Raw genomic sequence first — 21,930 nt, 5'->3', positions numbered from 1 at the left:
TGTACTGCAAGAGCGCTGCTGTGACTGTACTGGCAGAATATCCATGGAGTATCAGCTTACAACGTGGAACAGACATTTTGGGGAAAAAAAAGCAAATTGTGCGGGCACAATGACACAGGGATGAGAGATGACAGCAGCAAACCCAAGCGAGTCCAAGAAAGCGCCATGATATCAGGATCCCCTCCCCACCCCAACCACTTTTCCCATGAAAAGAAGTATGCCAAATCCCTTCCAACTCTTTCATATTAAAACATAAAATTAAAGTGAAGATTGACACAGACTACAAGGTTCAAATCTTATCCAGATTTCCCTTCGCACTAGACACTTAAGAGATCTGGGATCTTAAAGTTTATTATGGTAATCGCAACCTTGGATCCAGAATCACAGTTAGTCTCAGACACGCACACAAATGACCCCTGTATCTACCTTAGCAAGAACTGTATTTCTGCCAGCTCCAGATGTTCAGAACTCCCGTATCACACCCCCCCTTCCCCATTGTGAGAGTATCTTTACAAAGCGTGGGATTTTATTATTATTATTTGTCTTAGGGTTCATTGTTTTCATGATTTTCTTGACAAGGGCAATAAACTTACATTCCTTCTCCTCTCCCCTGCCAGGAAAAGCTGAGATTCTCCGGTAGATTTAGGAGTGTGTACCATGTTATGAGACATGGAAAAAGCTAGGAGAGCTAGAGTGCTGCCACCTGGTACGCCACAGCCGTGTCCTAGGGCTAAAGCAGCTGGGAACACATGCTGTTCCATTTGCTTGGCTATGCCTTAAAATGAGCAGTGCCAGGGAAGGATGTATACATAGAGATATATTACGGCATCATCAACATCCATGACATTGGGACATTTAACAAATCACTTCGCAGCAGCTCCAAGCCCTGCTCTGTCAGCTTTGGGAAGGAACGGCCCTTTGTGAACTGTCAGTCACACTAAGATCCCTACTTAAACCAGGACGATTCCCATCAGAAAGTGGAAATTTGACCAGGCCCTGTGTTATCGCATACAAACTGATGGGAACAAATCTGTGTCTCAGTTTGAAGGGGATTGTTTCCTAGCAGAGCCATAACCAATCAATTTATATATTTCATATTTTTTTAAACACTTGGAAAGACCATATAATAATACGATTTATACAAGGCTTCAGTCTTTCGAAGGAAGATTTAGCTACACTAGCCCACAAGAGGCACGAATTGCCTGATGCTGAAGCTATCCTTTGAGCAGTCTTGTATACACACGCTCAGATGAGAGTCTGGCTGTAAAAGCAGAGAGAAAGTTGCACGTCACTGAAAAGCAAAGGTGAAAAGATGAAACACAATGGAACCCACCTACAAAGACGAGAACATCATTGCCTGGTTTAATAACTAATGTTACAAATACTCCACAGCACCAGGAAACAGAACGCACTTGCAACCCGCGCTTTGCCCTAGCGCGACACAAGAGCCTTGTCCCACAGCGCAGGCGGCAGCACAAGCTGGCAGCGGCTGGAGCCACCAGCAGCCTGGTGTGTCCCAAATCACCATCCCTCTGCGCTGGCCTTCACACCTTCCTCAGATGCTACTGCTCACCCCCACGGAGGCAGAGGGATGCTTTGGCCTGCTGCATGACTGCGGGGGGGCTAAAAAGGGTGAGGAGGGGGCAGGACATAGCAGGACCACGGGGGGACCGGCACCCCAAGTCACTCCTGCGAGCCGCAGCTCATCTGGTTCACAAGCTCAACTCCCCCACAGCACGTGGTGATGCTTCACCCATGTCATTTTTTACAAACACTAAATACGGGCTGGAGGTTTTCACTGTCCTGTCATGGCTGCCCGGAGGATTTAGAGTTCAGGCTGAAGACTTTCAGTAATTTCTGCCACTGCAGCATAGCAGGGCTCTGGAGACACCGACGGTATTTATAGCAGCCTGAAAATTGTACCTCTTCTCACCAACAGAACCAGTTCCCCGAGCTGAATGCTACAGCTAATTGAGAGAAGACTGTCATATACCATCAGCTAAATTTACTGCTGATGCTCAATATCAGGTTGTGCTGACTGCATTGTGACAGCAGCGTCTAAAGGGAGGTCATCGTCACTTCTACATTCTCCCTCTAGGAGCAAGAGTCTCTCCCGCATCTGCACTGCTAGGTTTCTATTTATAGGCTTGAACCCTGTGATGTAATCTTCCTTTTTGTTTCCAAGGAAACAATATTTGATGTATTCTACTTTCAAGTTTTCCTTTCTTTAGGTCGTCCTGTGTCGTGTCCACGCCCGCCCCCCCCCCCCCCCCCCCTTTTTAAAGAGATAAGTAAGTACCGGTTTTACCTATTGACTTATCTCTGGTGTGCAGCATAGTTCTCTCTCGCACCAGGCTTATTCATATCGCTAAAAAATTCAAGACATTTCAGAAACCTGCTTAACAGTTATTTTATGCACTGTTTATACATATTACTTCTCTGATAGTAAATGAGCTATAATCACAATAGGCAGCAGCTCCTATTGATAGCTCGATTTTCTCAAAGCCCTCAGTTCTGCATCCCAGCCCCAAGTCCTCTTTTCCTGGAAACATTTTTAAAAACCCTCTCACTGACCACGCATCTAGCTTTCCCATGGTTTTAGCCCTCAAGTTGGGGCTCCTGGTGGCCAGTCCTGTCCCCCAGCCCTCCCGTCCTAGTGGCAGGGCGTCCCCTGACACCCCTCCACTCCTCTGGCACAGGGCCACGTTCTCGGGTCTGTTGTGGCTCTGAGTTCATTTTCACTCACGCGAAACCCCTCTGTGTTGATGTTGTTTTAAAACAATTCATTGTTACTTCACCGTCTGCAGGTTAGGAAAATGCAGGGGACCAATTCCAAAATCCACAATTTATACTGAAATTAGTATCTGTAGCAGCTGGGAGAAAGCGTGCTGAATGGATTCTTGGAGAAATGCGGGTGCTTTGGAGTCTTAATGGAAAAGCTACGGGTCAAGCTAAAAGCTTTCCTTAAAATTCTCAGTGTGAGTGTGTTGATGTGGATGGGTTGAAACGTGTGGGAGAGACCGGCTGGTTTCACAGAAAGAGACTATCTTAGCACTGCATAAAAATTGAAAGCAGCAACTCTCATAAACGTAGCTGATTAATTCTAACTGGGAAAGGCGTGCTCGTTTTTATTACTTGCACCTTGCTCCTCCATGATATAAAACAATAAATGAGCTGGACTGATGAGCTGCTCTTTGTACAACAAAGTTACAGCCAGAGGTTTTTTAGGACTGCCCATTTTGGAACATAAAAGGGCAGGCAAAATCCCAGCCTAAGTGAGATGATGCGGACCAAGAACACTCAGTAAGAGTTTGCGTGGTGAAGAGGAGAAAAGGTGTTAAGAGTCCATGCTGGATATCAAGTCAGCAAGTAATACAAATTTTACGCTATCAAAGAACCTTCCAAGTGAACATGGAAATTATCTGCAGTCAGCATCTTCCATTTTGGGTCATATGGGTTGTAGACTAACACTCACCAATTCCTGCGCCAGCTCCAAAGAAGGCCAGGCTCCTTATGGTATCTGATCTCGATTCAGAGACCCCAAGTCATTCCACAAGATCTCTACCTTGGCAACCGCAAGGGACGTGGGATGGGAAGACTTACATGATCTAGACCTCTGCCAACATCTCTGGATCGTTTTCAAAAATCCATCACAATTTTTCCTCAAACCCCTAAAACCAAGGGTTTTCCCACACTCTGCATTCCTACTGGAAGCTGCTCTACAAGGCCACTTCTCTCCCTCTCCCACCTCAAAAGCATTCATAGTCACTTTTGTCCCAGATGATCACAGCTGTTACCGAGCTTTCATATATTCTAGTCCAGCTGTGGCTCCGTGACTTGACAATACTGCCTCCTTCCCAGCGGTTACGCAGTCGCTTGAAGAACCTCAGTAGAAATCATGTTTGACAGGAAAGGGAACAGTAGCGAGCTTCAAGAGTTTGTCACAAGGTTTTGTTAGTTTATTTCTGAAGTAAAACATTTCTGGTAGCTCAAATGTAGAGCACATTTCACGGTCTGGCAACGCGTTGCTTCAGAGATTGCGGTTCCATAAAGACAGAGCTCTATCAAGTTTGTTTGCCTCTCGGAGACACTCCTTGGCACCGGACAGGTCCAATTGGGTCTCGGTAAATCAAACGCTTATTTGATGTCAGTGAAACTAAGATGCAACTGCTGTTTCGCTCAAGGTTGTCAGAAAGCTTTTCAGTAATCACTTTCAGTCAGGATAGATGTTCAATTGTTCTTTCCTGCTGCAAGGGGGAAAAAACCAGCAGATTGCTCTTCCTCAATAATTCCCTCATATTTCATTTTTAATCTCTTAAGCAAATTACAAGTGAAGACCTTTGATGTATGCGCCAGCCAAACTCATTCGTTTCTCAGTACTTGCTGGACTAGAGAGGATCTCCCGTTCTTATGCATGTGGATGATAACAACAACTTCAAAGCCCCCAGGCATGTGTTAGCTTTCCCTGACTTCCTTCCTAAGCATGCCTTGCGTGGGCCAACACCAGTTAAGACCCATAAACAGCTGCACTTGAATGCCATCTATTAAGGCAGTCTTGCTATCTCTCGCAGTGCAACAACTCTATTTCTGCTTCACAGAACTAGTCCGTCTGGCTTTTGTATTTTTCCTGAAATGGAGTACCTCATTTCCAACATTTATGGTGTTCTCAGCTTAAAAGAGTCTGGAACCTGATCAAACTCGGAGCAAAAAGCCATTAAAAGGCACTTGCCCTGAGGTGGCGTGGAGCATTCCTGGTGGATTACGAGGCATTGTTTTGCTGTTGTGGGGTTTTATGACATGAAGTGTACTTGATTACTTCTAGGAGGATGGTGGGTCATAGCCATATGGTACCACAGGACCAGATGTTCCAAATACGGTGGAACAGCTGCACCTGAGCAGCGGTTGGGCAAACTTCCCCCGAGCTTGCTGAGGAAAAATGAAAAGGGAACATATTTCAAACCAGTTAATGTTATAAGTTATAGTTATCATCATTATTTAGGCTGTTGAACTCATTATCAGAACACTTAGAGGCAAAGAGCAAAGAAGAGTTAAACAGAATATCAGGTAGTCACATAAGTAAGAAAAAGCACCACCAGAGACAATCTGCACTGGAAGAAAAGAAATAGTTTGGGAAAAGCTGTAAAACTTCAGGCTTCCAGCCAAGCTTTATCTAAGGAGGTGGAGTGGGGAGATTAAACAGCTCTTCTGTGGGGCACAGAATTTATCCCACAAGTGGGGAGCACAGATTCCACGTACTTTCCTTTAAGGCATTTGTTACTGACCGTGGGCAGCGGCACAGACCGGACCAATGCACCGGCACGGCAGCCGGCGTTTCCTGAGCTGCGCTGCCAGCGAGCCAGATGCCTGGACCAAGGGGACAGCAAACATCAATCCAGCCTCCGGCTCGCAGCTCTATTTAAGTCTAGGTTTGGCACTCGTCATACCGTGAGATTACTCTGACCTCAAACCTGCTCTCAGCATGTCTGGACAAAACTTTCTGTTCAGACTTACATACCAAGTATCTATTATTTTGGGGTTTTTTTGGTTTTTGTTTTTGGTGTGGTTTTTTTTTTTTTTTTAATATGCTATGCTTAGGAAATAGGATGGACCACATGATTCTGGAATCTCTGCAGCAGTATGTTATTAGGGATATAGAGAGGAAGAAGAAGAAAAAAACCAAACTCCAAACTTTCTTATCCCAATGAACAATAAGCGCAGAAACAGACTGTGGCAGTTTCCCAGTGTGTTGTGTTAAAAGAATTTAAGTGCAATCCTGTGTGCAACACTGTGGTATATGAGGGACAAACCCACCTGGACAGTTGGCAATGCCATAGTCTTCGTAGGGCAGTTTAAATGCTATGATCAGTTGGAAGCACCCGCTTTGTGGACCTCAGGAGCACTTCAGGATGCCCTGCCCAGCCCCGAATGATGTACTTGCTGGCTAGGACTCTCTCTGCATAGGATTTCCCTGGTAGGTGCTCTTATCACAGGGCTTCCCCTTAGCACCGCGTAAGAAACGGGGCTGGGGGAGGGGGGCTGAAGCAGTTTGGTCCCCAGGCTCCTCCTGTTCCCGGCATCCTTCGGTAAGGGGAGGTTACAAGAAAGCCCTCATCCCTTATTTTCCACATTACTGTGCCTTGGGATCTCTACTCCATTTCAACACCAATCTCCCAGAACATTTTTTCTGCTGACAGCAAGAGAAAAAGCAGAACAGCGAACAAAAACTCCTTTCAGAGCCCTGGCCCCAGCCTCCCCCCGCACGCCCAGGGAACCTCATCCAGGGCTGGGGTCCCTCCTTCTGGGCCCCCAGGGAGCTTGCTTCATCCCTAGCCTCAAATATTGTCTTATAAACACTGCCACTGCTGCTGGGCTGTTAGCCCTGTCGGAGACATAGCAAGAGATGCACCAGCCAGAAAATGTGACCCCTACCAGGTCAAATCCAAGCTCCCCTCCTGACAGTGCTGCCTAAGAAGCTCATAAAACAGTATTTCGATTTGTTACACTACTTGGACAAGCATCAACTGTTATCTACAGGAACACTTCCTTATTGACTAAAAAACCAGTATAAAAGGTAACGTACCATGAATCTATCATTTCTGATGGACCTTTCAGTTACCCCTGTTTTCAGAATTTCAGAAATGCTCTTAATGTGTTGACTTACAACACTCAGACACCAAAATCCTTGCCCTGTGAAGCAAAGCTGCCCCTTTGATTTGATCCGCAGAACGGTCTCACAAGTCAACATAATTCTGATTCCCCTGCTGACAGAAGCTAGCACAACCGGCGGTGAGCTGCCATGATGAACGCAACAGATGATGCCTATTAAAGAACTGAATAAAACTCCAAATACATCAATCAAAACTAAGTACGTGACCAATATTTTCTGGTAATCCTTAATTAGGGGATGAAGAGAGAAGAACAAAGTCAAGCTCACAGGGTAGGTTACGTGGGGTAGCAACTGTCCGTTCCGTTTTATGGGTCTGCAGTGCCTGCTGCAGCCGAGCCCCAGCCTCTGATGGGGGCCATTAAGCAATACTTCAGTATAAAAAGAAATCAAACAAGTAACACCCAACCAGACACTCTTGCACGCAAGGTATTGTCAAACAAGTTTTATGTAGTGCCGCGTAAATGCCAGTTGACTTCAGCAAGCATAAAGGGCATGCAGCATTTCGCGAGGAGGGCGCACAGTCATTTAAAACATTTCTCTCTCTATCTGCAGTAATCAAAACAAGTTATAGCCGGGCTACAGCTATATGTCTAGTTTGAAGCCTGCTTGTCTGTGCAAGAGAGAACCATCTGGATTTACTTTACGGTTAACTTTAAAATATATATATATATATATATAAGGTTTCTTAACTTTTGCCAAACAACTGGAAACATAATGGTTTCTGCATGCTGTTAGCATCTCAGTACAGCTGCAAATGTCCATTAGGACAATCTTATATAATTATATACTTATTCTTCCCATGCAATTGTTAAAAACCCAGCTTTTCCAAACAACAGCATATTTTCTAGCAAAGAGGAAAACTTTCAGTCCACCAGGTTGGAATGGGGGAGGGAAGTCTTCTAAAGCAGAACTTTACTCAAAGCTTTTCTTTTAAACTACCATAAAGATTTCAAGTCTTAGAAAACTTAAGTGTCAGATTTTTCCAACTGTACCTCTCGTGTGGTCTGGCCAGAAATCTATCACTTCTCTCCCTTCTCCTTTTCTTTACCCAGTGCTTGTGGAACAAATTCAGTCCTTTTTTTAAAAAAAAAAAAAAAGGCAGCTTCCCAACCCCCCCCCCCCCCGCCCTTCCCAACTTGAACAGGACTTCAGCTCTCATCCTTCCCACAGCCCCATACTTTGTGCCACAGAACCCACCACCTTGGAAGCTGGTCAGTGGCATTTTTTTTGGCCACAGCCTTGCTCATTCTGCTTGGGTGTCATCCTTTTTCCCACCTAAGCCTTTGTCGCTTCTAGCTGGAACATCAGCTCTCAAGGATAGGAATTGCCTTTTACCATGCATCCAAAGAGTGCCTTGCACTGTTCTCGGTTGGCCCTTTGCCACTTTCAGAATACACATGAAAAATAAAGGGATAATTAATTTTTTTTTTTTGCCCAGGGTCATGTTCTGGGGCTGGTGCAGTTGCTTTGCGAAGGCATGGGGCCAGTGGGTGACCACAGACAGGAGCCGACCGCCAACAAGCAGGACCTGCGCGCCGTGCGAGGGCAGGCCGAACGCTTGCAACGCTCTGGGAAACAGGAGTGATTCTGCATGTTCAAAGCACCATCATCAGCTTAGCCAAGATTTTCAGAAATGACCAGTAACATGGCAAACATCTGCTTTTCGGAGCCCAAGGCAGCTATTCAACTTTCCAGCGGACAGGTGCTTACCTCTTCCAAAATAAGAACCTCCCTGCTGTGTTCCCCATGTGTCCAGGCTCCAAAGCACTGTAAGTCATTGGCCACTCTCAAAACATCTCAGCAGCTAGTGCTTTTTACTTAACAAAAGCAAAACTAATGGAAACACACATACAACTGCTCCCCAAAATAGAACATTTTTCCAGGAGGTGAACGATTCCTCCCTACTTGTTCTTGTGACCCTACGGAGAGAGGGGCACAAAGGCTCATATTGTTTTGACAGCCAGGCAGACAAACAAATACTTTTGTTTCAGCTTAATATTCTTGGAACTCAAAATGCCAGCCTGAAAAAGCAATACCACAAAACATTGTCATGCCATCGGTCTGACATCAGGAAGACAACGCTGGGGAGCGACAGCCCGGCAGAAGCACCCTGCGCTGCGCCCACCGGGGCGCACAGACCTTCCCCGCACACCGTACAGAGCCGCCCCCCCACCAGCACTGCCAGGCTGCGCTATCATCTTACCCTGCTCCCCCACACCGGGTCGCCTGCAGGGATAAAAATAAACCCACTGCTGCTAGTTCCTGTTATATGGGGTCTGTATCGCCTCCTCCACAAAGTTCCTCTGTTATCAGTACAGAATTAATTTGCACAACAACCTTCCAAGGTAACTTGGAAGGCACAGCAGGTTTCTAACATCTAAGCTCTTTCTCATTTTAAGAGCCACTATCTGAATAATTGGCAGGGAGGAGCTTGGCTGCTCTGAAATACAGGAACTTGGCTAAAGCGATGCCGTGAGCATAAAACAGCAGCAGATCCAATGCCCAGAACTTGAACTGAGACTGTTTGTTATTAGTTCACATCTGTACTGCATGACCACGTCTGGTCCTGGTCCTTCTGGGACGAACTTTAATCTTTCAAACAAGACAGGGAATGACAAAGGTGGTTGGAAGGAGCTGAAGTAAGACTAAAAGTAACTGACATAGTCAGGGACTTGTGTCCCTCTGAAAATCCATGGCACCTACTGTGGGACTTGGATACTTCGGAAAAAACACTTGGGCAACCTGCAGCTTTGGTCAGGCACAGGTATTTGCATTCACTGAAGCCTCTTTCCGTCCTTGCAAGAGATGAGGAAGGTTCCCCAGTGGGTGCGCACCAACCGGCTGCCTTCCGCGTGCGCTGGGGCGAGGGCAGGGAGCGCTGAGAGCCAGGCAAGCAGCACACACACGTCTGCCAGGAGAGATCACTCCCACGATGGTCAGCTCGAGAGAAGGGCTGGGAGCCCCAGAAGGCAGGGACGGAGACCAGCGGGCTACTTCCCGGTCTCACGCGCTTGTCCTGACTGGTCTCTGCCTCCTCCCCCCGCTTGCAGGCAGAAGGCAATGGACCTGAAGAATTTCCCCTGAAAAACCTCAATACTCATGTGACAGCTGGAGCTTCTTGTCTCATTGCAAGCCTGGCTCCAGCAGCACTCGTTACTCTTAATGAAGTCGTCCAAGCTGGCCACACTGAGGCAGGGTTTGCTACGGAGCAAATGCTTGGGCAGAGCACAGTGTGTGCCAGCTCCCTGCACGCGCTGACCCATCCCCGAGGCAGGCAGCCCTGCCGGCCTGGAGGTCGCACTCCTGCAGCAGGTGAAGCGCTGGAGTGGAAGAGGTTTGGCCCTGGCATCGGGGAACCAGATTCCATCTTTGATGAATATGGCCATAGCTTACCGCGGGAGTCTTAGGCTGTCTTCAGCCGGAAGGCATGGAGCTTTTCAGGAAAGCTTTTTAGGGGAGTAAGGCATTTTTCCAAGGTTGGAGGGTGGACCTCTGCCTCTTTTTGGCGAGCCGTGCCCATGTCACCAGAGCTGAGCACCGCGCCGCTTTCTCAGGAGGGAAAGGCATTCCAGGATCAGAGGGATAATGAGAGCGGCAGGGCTGAAGGAAACCGAGGCAAGGGAAGGTGGCCTTCTGGTGGTGCAGGTGCGAGAGATGAGGACCTTGTCAGGTTGCCACCTTTCCCGTTGCCATGCCAGTGCCAAATCCCTCGTGCCAAGCATAACAGGCAACAGCAGGGCAACGCTTCTAACCCACGTGCAGCGGGAAGTGGAGCATCGGGCTTGACAAGGGGACAAGAAAATAAAGATGAGTTTTGTTTTCTTGTAGTCGACACGCAGGCATCACATAACCTTAGTCATACCAAGGCTAGGTAACTGACTTGCCAGGTTTAATGTTTCAGGTCACATCAGGGAATAGTTTTACAAGCAGATGTAAAGATCCTCCTTTGGAGTGGGCATCACTCAAGGTCAGAGTCAGCAAATCCTCCCCTAAAAATAGACCCTCGTTGCAAAGTTGGTAAGATTTCTTTTGTCGTTCTTTGTGCCATACTTCACAGGACCGAGCTGCCTCGAGCACCCACCTAAGCTTACAGGTAAGGCTAAGCAATGCACGTTTTCTGCTGTACCTGTGCTCCTTTTTCTTGCTCTTATAACCTAGTTTAGTAAGCTAAACTAGGGAGAGGACTGAGAGCTGGCAAACTTTCTAAGGTAACTAATAACTTCATAAACTTGTTGCAGAGGAGTTAAAAAAAAAAAAGCTGAAAATACTGCAGAGTCAAAAAGGGTTTTGGAAGTATAATTTTTAAATTTCAATTTTAAATTGCTTTAATAAATCAGTCATGTTACAGAAGTGACTTTATAAAACAGGAAATGGGGTACCATAACTGTATTCACCTGAAAGATAAATTCCATTTAAAAGTTAGAAACAGAAATAGAAAAAACGAAAAGCAGTTTTTCAAGCTTTTGTAACATCCGTCCCAGAATATTTTGCTTGTTCTTTGGTAACTGCTCCACCATCCAGTCAAATCTAACTTTCCCAGTTGAATTGCAGTTCTCTCAGATGATGCAGTGTTTTAAGTTTCTTTGGGCACTCTCATAATATTTAATGAAATCTCAGCTTAATCTGTTTTAAATTAACCAGTTCAGTCAACAATAAAGAATGAGGGCAAAAATAAGTTTTTAAAAAGTCATCAGTGGCTTAGAAATTCATTGAAATAGCTGGTTAGTTTTGAATAGTCACAGCAGGAGGGTCTGGGAAATAATTGCACAGATGCTATGATTCTTCTGGTTTTAAACTGTTTAAAGACGAATGCATTGGATGAACTATTTTACAGTCCCTGAACGCTTCCAGTGTAAGAATGCAGGGTGAAATACAGGGACTGGAGTAAGTGGCAGTTTTCGGTGGACACTAAGACAGGAATAAGGAACACAGGCTTCTGTTATTCTCCACTTAAACACACTGCAGGTACCCCGGCGGGGTCCAGTTTTGGATGTACAACACCGGTTAATTTTTTAGGGCTCCTTTAGAGAAAGGGTTTTTTCAGACTTACTCCTCCCTCCCCCTCCTAAGAGGTATCTGTACTAAATTAATTTTTTTCATCTAGTGTTAGGGGAAAAGAAACACCCAAACCTACCACCCAGGGAACCTTTGCAGCACTGTCCCTCACTGCAGCACCCTGGGGTGCAACAAGTAACCCGAGTTACACGGGAAAGCACAGAGCTCTTCACGGTTATTGCCAGTGTCTGAAGCCAGAGTCAAATGTCACGCGGATGGCGTATCAGGGAGCACCATTTAAAATTAATTTAGTTAAATCATCTGACAAAGCAAGCTTTTGTTACCGCAACTAACCAACCCTCAGCTCAACTGATGTACTTTTGAGTCATTAAAAACTTAGAAACCAAAGCACTGTTTACCCTCCCCCCGCAAGCGCACACACTGCGCTCCAGACAGCACAGGCACCCGCTTCTGCAAAGAGAACTTTCCAGTTTATAAAACCACCCTCTGCTTAGTCATACTCAAAAACGGGTGAGTACTTTTTCACCCTGAAGGGAGGAATGTACCTGGCATGCTGGCTGGAAATGGAAGAACAGAACATTTCCAGAGGATTCAGGAACTTGCTCAATAGATCGTCCCTCACTATTTCTTAAGACCCTCAGTCATGAGATCTGATTTTTGTCTGCCCTGGGCACCGGGAGAGTGCTTACCTGCAGACAGGCTACTATGCTGGATTCAAGCCTTTTGCACATTTTTTTGAAAGTGTAGGAGAACTGGTGCCCTCCGTCCTTGCCTGCTCTCCGGTGCTTCCCTCTCTTGCAGACACTCGTTACAGACACCGTTTCTCCACGAAGGTTTTGGATAAGGTAGTTATTAAACTGAAAGAAGTAAATAAAAGCATTATTTTTGCAGTTGTCTGGAAGTCAGGCAGGTCTCAGGTTTGGACCCCCTGGAAGGCAGATGTTCTTTGATTTCAGCGGTGCTGAATTCTACCTGATAAATAAAAACATTCAAGTAAGTCAGCTCTCCATACATCAGAGAACGGGACTCTTTGCTCAGTAACATGCATTTCATGCACAAAAATAATTTCTTAATCATAATTTATTCTACTTTTTTTTCTTTCAAATCTAGTTTTCACGGCAGTAGATAAATTCAGTCCCTAGACCGGGTCAAACCACTGACGAATTTCAAGGGCACCGTGTTTATCTCCTGCTGCACTGGCGTGGGCATAAAGTCTACTGGAAACATCATTATTTCTGTAGACTTCTCAGGGAAAGCCCAGAGCCCACAGATAGATGGTCCACTTTGGTTATTTTCTTTCCCTCCCTTCGCATCTTTGAAAAAAACACAACCCAAATCCCCTGAAACCAACCTTCAGATATCACAGCCCCGCTCCTTTTTCAGAGCTGTCATGAGGGAAGAGGCAGGAAGCAAACTCTGAAAGCATCAAAACAGGAATAAGATTAAAATCTGCCTCCACATTTACAAACAGGTTGTATATTTAGGTGCTTGCTGGATGCTGCAAACCTTCAATTCCCAGCTAAGCCAGAAAAATTTGTGATTGCTTGGTATTTTCAGGGAGAAGGCGCTTTTAGACAACCGAGTACAAACCCGAGGCTGGTACACTTGTGCACAGCAAATTAAATTTAATAAAGCCAACATCAAAAGCCCCACTAGCACAGGTGATTGATGACATATGGGCTGGGAGAACTCCCAAGAGCAGGAAACATGGGTGGTAAAGAATTTAAACTATTCTACTATATAAATATGGACAGAAGCGGGCAGAAAGGCAAGCAAGCCCTCTGTGCCCTCCGTCAGGCAGGACAGAACAGCTAACAGGATTACAGTTGTTCCTTCTGAAGGAAGGAGCAAGGAAAATTGTCTTCTGTCTCCATTTTTCTTCCCACCTTTTATTTGGTTAGCCTGTCTCGTTGCATGTTTGTACCAACACCGTTGGGCTCTGACCTGATTGGGGATCTGCAGCTTCAGGCACACAAACACAGCTACAAACTGGCAGCCAGAGCCAACACGCCTGGGACAACAGCGGTGATGGAGGGACCCCCGGCCAGGGAGGGTGCAGAAAAGGTGGGGAGAGGGTACATAGGTCCTTGCAAAGGACAAGGGCAAATGCAATCCTTCTCTGCGTGGGTCTGCTTTTTTCTTTTCTTTTTTTCTCTCTTTTTTTTTTTTTTTTTTTTTAAATCTCTACAGCTGACTGGATCTTAACTCCCAGGCATAAATCTTGCCAAACTGTTTGGCATCTTTATACACAGCACTAAGGCTTGCACAGCACACTGAGCTCAAAATATTAAGAAACATAGTATTTTAATGTAGATCACGACTTGGAGCTTTCAAAGTACTCGGAAGCTTCCACTACAACTGGAAAACCAGCATTAGAGATGGCACCACCGCTGAAGCTCTGACACTCACCTCTAGACGCGAGTCTCAGTGTTTTCCCCCCTGTCTGCGGGATCGCCAAACCACAGAGCTCACGACTGATGTTTCCAAAAGCATTAACTAACCTCCTACAAATTTTGGGGTGGGGGAAGACACATCCCTCCAGCTGAACACATCTGAAAATGGGCCACTATGTTCTGTGGCTTCCCAGGGCTTGCCTGGAAATTTTGGATTAATTTGAGTAGTTCAAGGGACTCGGCACAAGGTGCAGAAAGGAAATCCTTCCCTGCCGTACCGCCGCTGCAGCCATGGACTGTTGTTCGCTCTACGAATTAAACAGCAGATAGGCTGGCAGATTTTCCTTTCCCCCTACCCTCTGCACTTTCTTTTCTCCCTCCCTGTTTTGTTAAAAATAAAATGAAAAAGCTGAAGAGGTCTGTAAGAAATTCCATTTGGCAGCTGTAGAGTGGATAGCGAACATAAAGAAGAGATTCCTTTGCTGTGCCTAACGCATGCTGCTTATCCAAATTAGCCACACAATTACTTCTATCAATGCAAAAATAGTTTAATGTTTTTTTTCTAGTGCACAGCACTTGAGAACGACTTAAAATGCAGTGTAATTTGCCACAGTGTTATGTCCTGAAGTGGCTCGCTAATGAAAAGAGGATTAACTCTCCATTATTCTGAATTACCATTTTGTGAAATCACTAACAATATTTTCATTTATATACATATAACCCAAGGGGGAGAAATATTCCAGCCAACCAAGTGATTAACAAATAAAATTCATTAGATAACATGCACTTTGGTCTTATTTATGAAGAGAAAGATTAGGGTATAAAAATGCAGATGACTGAATTTTTATCATCCTTGTTCTGATAATGCACTGAAGCCCACGACAGCGTAACGGGTGGGCTGGGCAGCGGAGCGTGACAGGCGCCCGCTGGGCTGGGAAGCGGCGCCCGCAGGACGCCAGGCCGGGCAGGGGGAACCCCACAGGCCCCAGCAGGGCCTGGGCACAGGCGAAGAGCAGGATGATGTCCCTGCCATGCCGGGAGGGAACTCGCGGCCCGAATGCAGGGCTCTGCTCCGCGCGGGACGAGGGCAGCTCCCGCTGGCTGGGTCCCCCTTCCTCCCTGCCCCGTGCCCCAGGGCTGTCCCGGGGTAAGCAGGGTGTGGAGTCCCTTGGGCGAAGGGCACGAGGGCCGTCCCTGCTCCAGGGTGCTTTCCCACCATGGAGCGACCGCCGGTCTGGTGCAGGGAAGCCACAGCAGCACCTCCATCAGCCTGCGCAAACTGGCCTGGGAGGCAGAGCAGTCGGCCCCAAGGCAGCACGGCGCGGGCTGGCAGCCTGCTCAACCAGCCTGTGCAGCGGCTGCCACCCCACTGCAGCGGCTGCGCGCCCTGCCAGGGATGCCCTGCCCTCCCCAGAGCCTGCAGAAGGGATCCCAGCTTTCCCTGCCTGCGCTTCTGCTAGGCGGTCACAGCCTTACAGCCGCAACAGCATTAAGAACAACCACCAAAACTAGTAATGAAAAAAAAAATATCCAATCCGCTTTTAATTTTTTAATCTAAGAGGGCAGGGCAGGCCTAGGGAACAGTCCTCCCTCAGCTCCATTTGGTGTGCACTGAACGCTCCGTAAGAGATGAGGTTAGACATCTTTGGTTTCCAGAAAGACATGAGCCTTTCCGTCCTTCTCCCCCAACCAAATGCTTCACGGCAATTAATTCCAGAGCTCAAGTAGCAAACCAGCCTCCATTCCCCCCTTCCCCTCCTCCTAGTTAAACTCTATTACTTCTTACTTAGTCTAGAGTCAAATCCAAAATACATATTTTAGAGGAATTTCAACTGACGCTTTCCTGTGCTCTAATTCAATTTAAAAATCCCTGCAGCAGATAACATTGGCAAGGCATGAAAGAACATAGCTCGCTTGAAAGTTCAGGGAGCACATGGCTTCCCAGGACAGACAGAAATGAGTATTTCTCGGCAGTGGTCTAACTTTCAGAGTGCTAACCAAGCTTCACACCGAGGTGGTGTTACCGCACCACAATTGATCACGTGCAGATGCAACTGCCCTGTTCTGATGCCTGCAGTCTACACGCAGGAGCAGCAGTGTAACAAATCAGCGTGCTGTGGCCACCGAGCGTGATAACGCACTGCGTTGCTTTCTCTTCTTCATTTCCTCCCCTCCCATTTCACGGAGCCATGAATAGAAGCGCAGTCAATCCTTCAGCATCAAGGCACCAGGCTCTTGGTTAAGATCATTCCTTACTGGACAAAAAGCAGTTCTTCCCGAGTTCTAGATAACAGCCTATTTGCTCCAGAAGTCAGACTGCGTTAGATTTCTGTCTCTGATGGTTTTAACATTATCTACGCTGTTGAGTCCGCATATGGAATTAGCATAATTCTGGCACGGGAAGGAAAAAGGCTCTCCCAGGGAATGGCTGCAGGGGGCACAGAGATGGGACTTGGTGCTACTCAGAGGCACGCAAGCCCGAGCCCAGGGTAAATTGGCTAGAGGCTGGAATTCTCAGAGCCCTTTACAAATCTCAGCAGAGGACCACTTAGCTAAACATCATCATCACATTTTAGGAAGCTTGGCTGAAAGATAGATCTTCTTGCCAGTGAAAGCAAGCCAATTTTTGAACAAAGGTGTACGCATGCCAAACAGAAACCGACTCCACAATCTTGCCTAGCTTTGGAGCTGGAAAACGGGAATCATTTTGCTTTCTCAAGTTTTGCGGAGAAACAGAACATGACAGACACAAAGAGCCCAAACTGAAGAAACAAACCCCATGGGTACACAGGATGTCAGTGAAAAATGGTCATCCTGCTTTCAGGAGAGCTCTGCAACAGCTGCATGAAGGCATTAGCCAGATTTTTGTAATTACAAGGACACAAACGTCACCAGTGGCCAACACAAAAAAATTGTGGGAATCACTACAGGATTTGTTGCCTGCAAGAAAGGTGGATTTTTGGCAGGCTCTACTCGCACACTTCATATCAAGCCCAACTCCACCTCCTCTTGTTACAAGTCTCTATCAGAGCTGCAAGGTTCAACTTCTCCCTTCAAGGGGGACGAGAGATGAGAGCAACCGCTGACCTGAGACATCAGGGACCCCGGCAGGAGACACAAGACAGACCCAGCAGGGAGATGGAGCAGACAAAGCCTGCAGCAGAAGACTGGCACCATGGAAAAAAGGGAAACTTGTTTCAGAGGACAAGAGGGGAAGGCCGTCAAGCGACAACTGGCAACAGGGTAAACAGGAGGTCAGGCACGTGGCCAGCCCCAAATTCTAGTTCCTACAGGTCTACTGCAGCGTAAAGATCAGCCGCACAAGTGGTTTGACTTCCTACTGACAACTTGCAGAACACAACCTGCCTGGCCTTCAGAAACGTGCACATCCACAAAAGAAAAACGAAAGAGACACTGTAACACCCATGTCCCCCAGAATAATCCTTCTCCAACACTGCACCTGGACCTGTGACATGAGTATTTGGTAGTGTGCAGAGTTTCTGCTCTTAACTTGGACTGAAAAGCTCTCATCGACACCTATATTGCTTGTCAGTCACTCCCTTGTTTCTTCTGCACTTAGAATACATGGATGTGCTGTAGCTTAGCTCTCCCCCTGCAAAGTTTTCTTTAAGTAATCAAAAAAATAAAGAAAAAAATAATCCGAAACACCCTTGAGCTAACCACACCCAGCACTGCCCATGTGGGGACACCAGCTGCCTCCCTGGCAGGACAGCGCGGTGCCACACCTGAGCGAAGGAGCACAGCGCCGCGCTGCAGCTGTACTGCACCTGCAGCGGCTGGTATGGTTGCTGCAGCTGCTGCAAGGGTTTCTCTATCACATGTATTTCAAGGGGCTCATCCCTGGGCTACTTCACCTGCAGGGGATTAGGAAAGGTAAACACAGATGCAAAAATCCCACCTATCCAAGAGATAAGAACATTCTTGCAAACCCAGAGTCACCTGCCACGTCCTAAGGCAGTGCCTTCATGAAGGCATGGACTGGGGATGTGTGGAGACTCAGGTTAGTCTCTGGCCTTTAACCTCCCTCACCAGCTTTGCCAAAAGCCCAGGCTCTGAGCTCCCACTGCTCCCGGGGCCAGTGCCCAGCTCCTAGGTACTGCACAGCCTTGGGGAAGTGTGGGAGGAGGGAGATCACCTAACTGGGCTGCAGCTGTTGACCTCAGAGCTGAGAGGCAAATGCTCCAGGGCTGTCCTGATGGAGGCTTTGCAGCTGAGAAAAAAAATCACAGCAAGCAGGAGAGAATCTGGAGCTTCCAGAGATCTGTAAAGCTGACACCAAAGGGTGCAATACTAACAGAGAGCTCAAAACACAGAGGACGTCAAGGTTGTCAGTTCTAAGCAACACAGCTCTGACAGCATGGCTGAGCAAAGGGTGTTGCTTTTGGCAACAGTAATGTTACTCTGATTTTAGCCACATGATAACATTACTCCATTGCGCCGTTCTCTGTGTTCATCAGTACTTCTTCCTACCCACTTGGTATGTGCGCACCTAGGTTAAAACAAAAAAACAAACCCCAAACCAAGGAAGTCCTTGAGCCCCTCCTGGCTAAAAATATTGAGTCGATCAGTCAGTAGTGCTGCAAAAAAGGCAAACTCTCATTCCTGGAAAAAGCCCACGAGGCTCAGTGTGCAGGGCTGCGCTAAGATATAAAACAGGTACCCCCAGCATTCACCTGAATGGACACGTTTAATTTCCATGTGTTGCTGAGGAAAAAAATAATCATCACATAAAAGAGAAGCCTTTAGGAGATTCACCATTAACAATAAAGAAACATCTTACATTTCCCCCACTCAGTTCCCCTAGCCGCTCTAGATCCTTTGGATTGTGCTGCCAGACCTACCAAATCCTTACCAGTGGCTTTTCCAGGAAACTAAGTTCCCAGTGGAGACCAAACTGCAGTGGTCACAAACCTGTGGCTTTTGTTCCCGTTGCTAGTGAGCTCATCCAACAAAATATTCCTCGCCTAGTTCAGGGGAGGCAGAAATCCAGGTGCAAGTCTGTGGCTCCCACCGAGCAGGTACATTCACCTCATCTCATTCCCAAGCCCCATCACACCTGGCCAGTGCTGCTCCCCATGTCCCACAACTGGAGAAGAAGTCGCTTGCTTTGTGCTTCCTCGGGTTAACATTCTTTTTTTTGTTGCATTCCAGTTCCTTGGACATCCTGAGCGCACTACTCCATGGACAAGATGTCATCAGCAGATTTGAGCGCTGGGAAGAAAAATGCATACACAGCAATCAAAGTAGATCCTGAGGAGGATTACTGTACCCCAGGTGCATTTGAATTGGAGCGACTCTTCTGGAAAGGATGCCCAAAGTACACTCACGTCAATGAAGTCTGGCCCAACCTCTACATTGGAGATGAGTAAGTGTACATTGCACCTCTCTACACAGCAGATAAGTGTACATTGCACCTCTCTACGTAGCAGATGAGTAAGTGTACGTAGTGTATCTTTTCTACACAGAAGATAACTAAGCTGTACTAAGTAAGCTCACCAACACAGCAAGGTGTTTCTTTCTTCCTCCTACCCACTTGTTAGTATTTAGCAGTGATGATGAGGTTTGTTGAGCTACTGACAGATGACAGAGTACAACAGAGCAATCAGAGCCTGGCGTGGCCTGTAAAGATAGAGGTGCACACACATAAAGATATATTGGTGATAAAGATACTCTGTGAGTGCGGCAGGGTCTGCTGCTGCAGACTGAGTAACAGGAGCAGTTGTGGCACCAGAGTAAGCTGCAGAGGGTGAAGCTAGTCGTGATCTATTTTTAAATGGCTCATTTCAAGGAGTAGCTTGTCATTTATCTTGGAGTGAAAGTCCTTCCACAGCTACACTGACAGAAAGGCATGGCCTCGATGTGCCGGACCGCAGCTTAGATTGTTTAATCTTAAAACTTAATTCTCATCAAGCGACTGCAGGGACAGCTCAAGCTGCAGCAGTATTTCTGCATTCCCGAGCCTCTGCTTGTGTACGTGGAATACTCCCCATCTCCAAACCGCTCAAGAGATTAAAACAAACAGAACCCTGCGGAAGGCAAAGCAGCACAGACGTGTCTCGCTGATGAGACCAAGTGTGATTTGGAAACAAACCAAACCCACAAACCAGACTTCGCACCGCTGAGCACAGGACTGAACTAGACACAGCCCATTCTGACAAGCAGAGATGAGTGCTGCAGCAGGGAGACACGCCACCAGAAAATCCCCCAACTCCAACCCCGAGCAGAGCAAGAGAGCTTTTCTTACCCCTTAGGCATTATTGGTCCACTTCCCATTTTCCTCTACACCCCGCGCTAACATGACATTTATTTTACATCATCACTGTAAGGCACAAGCAGGAGCCCCACTGGCTCCAAAGTTCTCAGTAATTTTTTAAAAGGTCCTAAAATTCATCTGTTGCCAGCTTATAAAAAAGGAAAGATATACAGCCTCGAAAGTTACAAGACTCCTAATATCATCGACCAATTACTTCTGTGGCGCCAGAGGCAACAGAAAGACACATAAGACTTCTGGGCTTTAACCAAGCGGGGGCTCCTACTTTAAGAGACAGAAATAAATAAAAAAAAAATATTAAGCCATGGGAAAAGCCTGGCCAAATGACTCAGGAACAAATTAAAAGGGGGTTGAGTTGTCCTCTCCCCATCCTATCCTGCCCCTCTTGTTAGATTTTCAAACTCAAGACTCTGTGTAAAGAACAGCCTCTTCTGGCATTTATTTGCTCCTTCCCTGTCCAGAATCACCACCAGAATTATTGTGAATGAAGCCCTTGAGAGAATTTCCCTCGCAGCTCTGTGATGAAGTTGCAGCTCTGCCCTCAAACAAAGGGACCTGAGGAGACAGCAGGTCTTCAGGCAGCCAGTCTCCAAGCCCAGGACCACCAGCCCCCAACTCTCTCCTGTATGGGTTCCTGCAGCAGTGGCTTGCTCCACCTTGCAACTGCAATCAGTGCTCGGAGGTGCAACTCTGCACACACACACATGCCCGCGCTAGCACAAACTAACCGGAGGAACAGAAAAGCAGGCTCCTGGAGAGGTACCCGCAGCTGCATCCACTTACGCTGGGCAGCGGGTTTCTGCAGGGGACCGCTCGCAAATCAGGAGGGAAAAGCAATGGCGCTTCAAGGGGAAACGGGTTCCCCACTTGACTGGGACAAGAGAACAAGAAAGCCGATGGAGAAGCAAAAAGATGTTAAGGAGCAGGTGGCGGGTGAACAGAAGTAAAACTTCACCAGAAAATGGGGCTCCCTGAAAGAGAACAACTATGGTCAGCTGGGTAAGGGCCAACTCAACACCCAGTAGCAGAAAATCTGAGATGAGAACTGGTCTACAGGCAAGGTGCAGCTTTCATCGCCAGAACTGAAATCTGATTTGAGGCAGGCAAAGTCCAGGGACCTCTATATCTTCCCTCAGCCAGCTCCACATCTTACTTCTGACCAGCAGCTTCCCCCTTCAGCGTGGCAGGGTTTTTTCGTAGTTTTATTTTAAGATCTTGCTGTAGCACTGGTCGCCAAAGAGCTGCCATGGAGACGTGAACAGATGTTGGGTGCATTTGCATCCTTAGCCATGCTAAATTAAGGTTGATCTTGAAAGAATTTAGTGGAGCTCATCAACAAAAATCAAGCGAACACACACATGCAGAGTTTATCTTCAGAGCCTTTACATCTGTGCTTCATTCCTGCCTCCTGCATTTACAAGGTTAACAGGACTTGTGACTGCTTATGGAAATGCTAATTAATTACCCTGACTACGTAACCACATCTTCCTTCTAATGCAATACAGGCTATCAAGGAGCCCTGTGAGGCCACTCAATCCTTTTGTTACAAGGCTTTGCTGCAG

At 47.0% G+C, this 21,930-nt stretch overlaps 2 protein-coding genes across 2 annotated transcripts in view; one reads left to right on the top strand and one right to left on the bottom strand.

Moving 5' to 3' along the window:
* The window catches only part of LOC308069997 (uncharacterized protein), a 31,872-nt gene extending 16,705 nt beyond the window's left edge, over positions 1 to 15,167 (bottom strand). Inside the window, exon 1 of the mRNA XM_080403207.1 lies at positions 12,373 to 15,167. Within this exon, the coding sequence (XP_080259333.1) occupies positions 12,373 to 12,414 (42 nt within the window). The 5' untranslated portion in view covers positions 12,415 to 15,167. The remainder of the gene's footprint in view (positions 1 to 12,372) is intronic.
* Positions 7,787 to 21,930, top strand: part of DUSP29 (dual specificity phosphatase 29) — a 32,135-nt gene continuing 17,991 nt past the window's right edge. Inside the window, exons 1-2 of the mRNA XM_080403205.1 lie at positions 7,787 to 10,760; positions 19,249 to 19,462. Coding sequence (XP_080259331.1) covers positions 19,278 to 19,462 — 185 coding nt within the window. The 5' untranslated portion in view covers positions 7,787 to 10,760; positions 19,249 to 19,277. The remainder of the gene's footprint in view (positions 10,761 to 19,248; positions 19,463 to 21,930) is intronic.

This window comes from Falco punctatus (genome assembly GCF_963210335.1).
Source record: "Falco punctatus genome assembly, chromosome: 9".
In the NCBI taxonomy this organism is placed as follows: domain Eukaryota; kingdom Metazoa; phylum Chordata; class Aves; order Falconiformes; family Falconidae; genus Falco; species Falco punctatus.
The sequence above is the reverse complement of the archived record's forward strand: the minus strand, read 5'-3'. Positions and strand labels throughout refer to the sequence as shown.